General features: G+C 54.4%; 1 protein-coding gene across 1 annotated transcript; it reads right to left on the bottom strand.

Annotated features, from left to right (window-relative positions):
• Position 1: 1 nt before the first annotated feature.
• Positions 2-1,105, bottom strand: LOC107125226 (neuropeptide Y receptor type 4-like). Its single transcript, XM_015428672.1, has one exon. The coding sequence runs from the start codon at positions 1,103-1,105 to the stop codon at positions 2-4; it is 1,104 nt and encodes a 367-aa protein (XP_015284158.1).
• Between the last annotated feature and the right edge of the window lie 147 nt (positions 1,106-1,252).

The raw sequence follows: 1,252 nt of genomic DNA, 5'->3' as shown, positions 1-1,252 counted from the left end.
ACTAGATGGGATCCTGCTGACCGCTTAGCTTCAGGGAAGCCCTCGAGGCCTCCGTCTGCACAGTCGGCAGAGGTAGATGCTCGTATTCTTGCTCCGAAGGGCGGCGGCGGCAACTGAGGAGCAGGGCCTTCACTTCCTTCTTGAAGTTTTTGTTCAGAAAGCCGTAAATGATGGGGTTGACGCAGGCTGAAGCCATGCCGGTCAGGTGGCACAGCGAGAAGATCAAGTCGTGGAGGCAGTGGGAGATGAGTTTGTAGTCCCAGTCGTTGATGCCATTGAAAACATGCAACGGCAGCCAGCAGATGGCAAAGGCAGCCACCATGACAGCCAGCAAGAGATTAATGTGCGTCAAGTGGATCGTCCGGCGGCTGGGCTCACTCTTCTCAAACATGCCCTTTCTCTTCTGGAGGCGAAGGTAGATGCGCAGGTAGCACACCAGGATGGCGGCAAGGGGGACGCAATACTGTAGCAGCATCAGAACTGTGGCGTAGGCGAGCCTGTACTCCTCGGAAGACCAGAGGCAAGTGCAGATGGCCTTATCCGCATACGTGTCCACAATGCCGGCGTACCACTTGAAGGCGCCGACTCTCAGGGTCGAGTTGGTCACGAATGGCAGGGACAAGAGAGAAGCAAAGATCCAAGTGGCCGCGATGCCCTGGTAGGCTTGGGAGAAGCCGGGCCTCCAGCCCGTGGGGTTGAGGATGAGCTGGTGCCTTTCGACGGCGATGAGGACGAGAGACAGGATGGACACCGTCATGGACGTGCACTGGATAAAGTTGGTCATCTTGCACATGGCCGCCCCAAATACCCAGTAGTTCAACAAGATGGTGACGACAGTGAAGGGCAGGCAGAAGATGCACATGAGCAACTCTGAAGCAATCAGATTGGTGATCAGAACGTTGGTGGCGGTGGCTTTTTCCTTCTGCCTGGCGAGGATCCCCATCAAGCACGTGTTTCCTAGAATTCCCAAGACAGTCTCCAAACTATACGAGGTGGCCAGAAAGATGGTCAGGTCCGTAGTGTTCTGACAGCGGAGGAGATGATACGGGAGACTCCAGTTTCTTTGGGGTAGGATCACTGTGCTGAAAGCCACGGTCCTATTCATTCTGAAACCAGCAGGACGTTGGGTGACGACTTAGGAACTTTCCTGATTGCAAGAAGAGTTACCAGTAGAATGATCTGCAAAGGAAAAGAAGAGAGTTCAGTTTGACATTGATACAGTGCAGGCCCCTAGCCAGGATTTTGGGGCTTG

The sequence above is a fragment of the Gekko japonicus genome, unplaced genomic scaffold (genome assembly GCF_001447785.1).
Source record: "Gekko japonicus isolate JY-2015 unplaced genomic scaffold, Gekko_japonicus_V1.1 scaffold28646, whole genome shotgun sequence".
Classification (NCBI taxonomy): Eukaryota; Metazoa; Chordata; class Lepidosauria; order Squamata; family Gekkonidae; genus Gekko; species Gekko japonicus.
Note: the sequence above shows the minus strand (reverse complement) of the source record. Positions and strands in the feature narration are given on the sequence as shown.